Source organism: Panthera pardus, unplaced genomic scaffold, assembly GCF_024362965.1.
Source record: "Panthera pardus isolate Hobbes unplaced genomic scaffold, ASM2436296v1 HiC_scaffold_1, whole genome shotgun sequence".
NCBI lineage: Eukaryota > Metazoa > Chordata > Mammalia > Carnivora > Felidae > Panthera > Panthera pardus.
In genome coordinates this window covers 7293449-7299448 of record NW_026526654.1, presented here as the reverse complement: position 1 = coordinate 7299448, position 6000 = coordinate 7293449, and the positions used below count along the sequence as shown (strand labels likewise).

General features: G+C 36.4%; 1 protein-coding gene across 1 annotated transcript in view; it reads right to left on the bottom strand.

Moving 5' to 3' along the window:
* Nucleotides 1–2912: 2912 nt before the first annotated feature.
* LOC109257159 (ankyrin repeat domain-containing protein 26-like) overlaps nucleotides 2913–6000 on the bottom strand; it is a 90956-nt gene continuing 87868 nt past the window's right edge. Inside the window, 2 exon segments of the mRNA XM_053901549.1 lie at nucleotides 2913–3154; nucleotides 4551–4596. Coding sequence (XP_053757524.1) covers nucleotides 3021–3154; nucleotides 4551–4596 — 180 coding nt within the window. The 3' untranslated portion in view covers nucleotides 2913–3020.

Genomic DNA, 6000 nt, shown 5'->3' with positions numbered 1-6000 from the left:
TATGCTAGGCAATCCTGATCTAATCACATGAACACCCTTCAAGGAGGACTGAGCCTTCTCTGAAGTGACATTCTCCTTGCTGGCCTCCTAAACTAAGCGGTCGTATTGAGGAAGTCTACGTGGCCAAGAACAAGGAACAGCCTTGCTCTAGGCTGAATATTTGTGTCCCCACTCACCCAAATTCATGTGTTAAATCTTAACGTTCAACGTGATAGTATTTAGAAGTGGGGGATTTGGGAAATGATGAAGTCACGAAGGTGGAGCCCTCATGAATGGGATTAGTGCCCTTATAAAGGAGGGCTGTGAGAGCTCCCTTGGCCCTGTACCAAGCAGGAAGACCAGCATCCATGATCCAGGAAGCAGGCCGTCGCTGTACACAGAATCTGCCAGTGCCTTCATTTTGGACTTCCCAGCCTCCAGAACTGTGAAAAATAAAACTTTTTTTTTTTTCTTAAGACTATGGTATTTTGTAAGAGCAGCCCAAAAGGACTAAGACAAGTGTCTGGGAACGCTTAGGACCTAAGCCTCCAACTAGCCGACAACTAGCAAAGAGCTATGAAAATGAGTCCAGTCATACAGTCACAAGGAAATTCTCTTAAAAACAAACTCAATGGGCTTGGAAGGAGATTCTTCCCCGTTGAAGCACCCAAATGGGGAAGCGCATTCTAGCGGACACCTTGGCTACAGCCTTGTGAGAACCTGAACAAAGGACCCAGCTAAGCCATTGCTTAGCTTCTGGTCCATAAAAATGTGAGATAAATGCGTGTGGCTTTAAGGCACTGTGTTGATGGTGATCTGTTGTAAACGGCAAGAGCAAACTAAGAGACTAATAACAGACATACACTTTTAAAAACCCCACTATCTAGATAGTTATAGAAAACTACTTTTACATGTTGCAATTTCAAGAAGACATGAACACTCACTATCCTCACATTTACTCAACGTCATTCTTGTAGTAGGAAAGAAAAAAAAAATGAAAGCTCTAGGAATTGGAAACAAAAATGCCACTATTTATAGATTATATGTCGCTGCATGTACCAAATGCAAAGGAATCTGCAGATAAAAACACTCGAGTAAGAAACAATATATTGTGGGGAATTAGCTTAGACAATTAAAAGACTAGTTGTTTGGAAAAATCAGTATAAGAAATGTCTTTCCTTACAAACTGTTGGCCGATTCGATGCAATTCCAGTGAGAAACGGCTTTGGAGAGCTTGCCAAGTTGATTATAAAAGACCTGTGGAGCCCTTCCTTCCTTTCTTCTTTCTCATCCCCAACATTTTAGTTCCCAGTCCTAGAAACAGAGGCATGGAGTTGGGGTCCAGAGTGAGGTGCTGGAACTTAGAATGGGGAAGGCATTACGTGTAGGACAGTCACCCTGCACAGTGTTGGAGCTCAAGTGAGAGCATTACTGAAAGGTGAATGGTATAGAATAATGAAGTATCACAGACTGAACAGGGTAGGGAGGCATCTGCACAGGGGAAGAATAGCCCAGCGGGGGTTTTCGGAACCTGCAGGGGGGCAAGTCATCTGCAGAAGAGGTGGCCTGGCACAGGGTGTTTGAGAAAGGAGATATTTACATGTCTCAAAGTACTTCCCCATAAAATACTAAATAATTGGAAAGTGGAAACCTGGCAGATAGTACCTCCAGTGGCCAACATTAACATCACCAGTATGGGGACAAATCAAAATTGTAGGTCACATGATAGGATGCAAAGAGTAGGTTGTAGTGATACTCTTGCTAAAAATGTATGATCTGAATTTTACCATAAGGAAACCTAAGAAAAATCCGTGTTGAAAGACATTCCACATTACTGGAATTTAGTCGTCAACAGGTTAAAAGTCATGAAAGTCAAGGAAAGACAAAGGAACTGTTCTAGAGTGAAAGAGACTAAGACATACAACTGAATTCAATACATGGCTCTGAGCAGGACCTTCCTTGGTATAACGTATACTACAGATAAGTGACCAAACTTAAAAAGAATTATGAGGAATAAATGATAGAATTATACTGAACCCTTGAACAAAACAGTTTTAATGGGTGTACTGACTACACACAGATTTTTTTTTTTTTCAGTACTGGAAATGTATTTTCTTTTATAATTTTCTTCATGGTATTTTTCTCTGTAGCTTACTTTATTTTAAGAATAGAGTATGATACATACACAAAACATTATTGGTAGTAGTAGTGGTTAAGTCTTTGGGGGTCAAAAGTTGTTCATGGCTTTTTGACTGTGGAGATCGTGGTCAGAGCCCTTAACCCCATTGTTCAAGCATCCAGTGTATTAGAGTTAATGTTCTGATTGTGAAGGTTGTATGGTAGTTATGTGGAATGTACTGACTTGTAGGATTTAAATGCTACAGGAATCAGGCATCCCATTAGCAATTTACTTGCAAATGACTCTGGGGCGGGGGGGGGGGGTTCTTTTTTTTCTCTCTCTAATTTTTCTTTTCTCTAACTTTGTTTCTAAAAAGCAAATCAAAATAAATAAATAAATAAATAAATAGGAAAAGTGAAAAGCCTTAGGCAAATCTTATTTCTCCATGTGGAAAGAGCTACGAATCAGTGTTTACAATTAAAATTGTAGATAGGTTTTATGGCACTATAAAAAAAATGTAATATGTACAAACATTGGCAATAGCCATAGCAGGAATACATCAAAATAATGTCTAAATCTTTAGGCCCACATATAGTCATAAAAATTGGAAAATACAAAAAGCCATCCATGAACACTACTGAAGTGTTAATGACAACTTGGTTGTTTGGGTACTGTTCAAACCGCTGGTAGTGGAGCAGTCTGATGTATGTAAAACCCTCTAGTGCTGGTTTCCACGTACAAAATGTGCTTAAAAGTTAATGAGATGCCAAGAAACATAGTTTAAAATATTATAAAGATTTTCATTACACACATATGATACAAAAACATTTTCCTTTAATCAAGACTTTTCCATATAGTGTGTTCAATTGGGAAACAATGAAAATGTTTTGTAAGCATCCAGTAAATTTTTTCTATTTATTTTTCAAATCATATAATTTTTGTTCAAAATCTGTACATATTCTCGTGACGCTTTCCATACTGGATCCTGATTTAGAATTGAATCATCAGTAGATACTAAAGGCGTTCTACAGGATCCTCATTCAAATTCGGTAGCAGCTGAAAAGGAAAAGAAAGAATTATCTTCTTTCTCCAAAATACTTTTCACTACAAGTGATTAAAAAAAAAAAAGAAGAAAAAGAAAAGAAAAGAAAAGAAAAGAAAAGAAAAGAAAAGAAAAAAAGAAAGTTGGGGCTTTTATGAGTGTTAAGAAAAATGAAAAATACCTACGTACAACTGCAATATGAAACCCAAGATTAGTATTAAATATATTTTGCTCAGGGTTGCACACTGAATTAATTGCTATTGTGGATAAATATCAGAGTTTCTGTTTTTTTCATTACAAGGTGAAATTACAAGATGAGGACACAGTCCACCCTGAACAATCATAAACTATAAACGGAAAAATCAAACAGGCATTTCCAAACAGAGCCAAGTATACAGATGTAAGTGACAGGTATAAAACACAGCACTACTGGAACATACGGAAGGGACATCCCAGCTTTGTGTCAATATTGTCTGCTCTTTGGTGAAGGTGATATGTCAGCTGATACCTGAAGGACAAGGAAAAAGTATGCTAGGTAGAGGGAAGGAACACATACAAAGAGCTAGAAGTGAGGAAGAACACTTGTGCAATTATGAGTAGTTTAGTTTGACAAGGTGCTAGAGCAAAGCAGCAGAGTAGGGCAAAGAGTGAGAGACAAGGCTGAATCATCTGGCAAGAAGCAAACTGATTTGGGTGTTTTCATTCCATGCTAAGGAATTTGAAGTTTTACCCAAGGGCAAAAGCAATGACAAAATCAATGAGTGAAGATTGAAAACCTTTACCTGTCAATGGCAGTTATATGACCTCTAATTACTTAACCAAGCATTACTAAGATGACTTTGGCTTTTTGGGTCTTCTATCACTAGCAGAAACAACAATTTGATAAAGCACACCTTTTCTGAGACTTGTGCAGGTTGACAGTTCCATAGGGATGGCACCAGTGAAGGAAGATTGTCGCCAGAAATAATAACAGATATGTAGACTTAGGGAGATTGAAAAAACTTCTTTAACGTTTATTTATTTTTGAGAGAGAGACAAACCACAAGTAGGCAGGGGCACAGAGAGAGGGAGACACAGAATCTGAAGCAGGCTCCAGGCTCCGAGCTTTCAGCACAGAGCCCTCTGTGGGGCCTGAACCCACCTGAGCTGAAATCAGTCACACAACCGACTGAGCCACCTGGGTGCCCCTAGACTTGTGGGAGATTTTAAAAGAGCTATGACACATGAGGACTAAATGAGGAAGAAGTGTGTTCTTCATTATGCTCATGCTTTTACATTTTTTATTCTATATGTACAAAAAAATGTGAATGTAGTATCTATTATCCAAACAATGGAAAGGGATGCCATTTACTATTTATAGTTTATTTCAGAAATCAATGATATCTAACTTCATACATTTTGGCAACATACCTTCTTCTAGTGCTCTGGTTATTCTTTTCTCTAACTCCCGCTGCGTCTGAAATAAGGCAAATATTATTTAGAATGTGTAAGGTAAACAAAAGACATGGTAGGAATTATATATAGCTTACGACATGTGGTCTTGAAATAATACTTGTAGAGATTAAACCAAAGATAGGGTTAGCTTAAACAGAAAAACTATCACATGAATAAAATAAATTCCTACCTATTTTATTTTAGTTTTAGATAACGGAGAACAGATACATATATACACGCACACACACACACACAAACATGTGTATATGTATACATATATACGTGTGTGTGTATACGTATATATAATATGTGTATATTATATATATATAATATATTATGTGTATTATATTAATATATATAATATGTGTATATTATATATATAATGCTATTTAAGTGAATCTGATAAAAAGCACAATTAATATTGATTTATTGAATGTGTATAATCTCTGAAACGTGATGTTTGATCTTACTGGTACAAAAAAGTTTAAACAAGAATCATATTGTATACTGAATTATTACTTGGAAATGATTAGGAAAAACTGCCATTTGTGAAAGTTTAATCAGTTTTTTACCTTAATGAATTGTTCCTTAAAATGGGCTTTCCATTTTTTCACTCTTAGAAAAACAAAATTTGAAGGAATGCTTTTTGCTATTAATTTTTCAGGACCGACTCTTAAATACATATAAAATGAAGAAAGTGGGACTGTCTTACTGTCCTGTGGAAATTCTACTGGCAAAAAATTGATTGAGTAAAAATATTTTGCTATCTGTGTTATGACTAAAACACTTATTTCTTTTCATATGCACACAAAGATTTCAGAAAATCTCTTTGAAGAAAGGAAAAATAGTGGGTTACAACAGTTTTCAAACTTAGCTTCTGATTTATAACTTTCTCCATTAGAGATAAGGAAAACAATATACAATTTTCAATTGTAACTTTGTTTCCTTTCTCTAAATTAGGACCAAGTTTTGAAACACTTGACTTATTAAAGTTATGGTTATCCACTTATGAAATGTGTACAAATATTTCCAACTACAGGTGACCCTTGAATAACACAGGGGTGGGGTACAGTCAAAAACCTGTATATAATTTTTCATCCCCCCAAAACTTATTACTAATAGCCTACTGTTGACCGGAAGCCTTACCGGTAACATAAACATTCGATTCATACTTGTTTTGTACAGTAGAATAAGCTAGGGCAAAAAATGACATTGAGAAAAATGGAAGGAAGAGGAAATACACTTACAGTACTGTACAGTGTCCAAAAATAATCCATGTGTAAGTAAAGTAGACCCTCACAGGTCAAAACCATGTTGGTCAAGGGTCAACTGTATATTACAACTGTTCCTGTCTAGAATGTTCTTATTTAGATCTTTCTTAGACAAGGTAGCCTCTCCCTGAATGCCCCAAACAGGCTCCAAAATA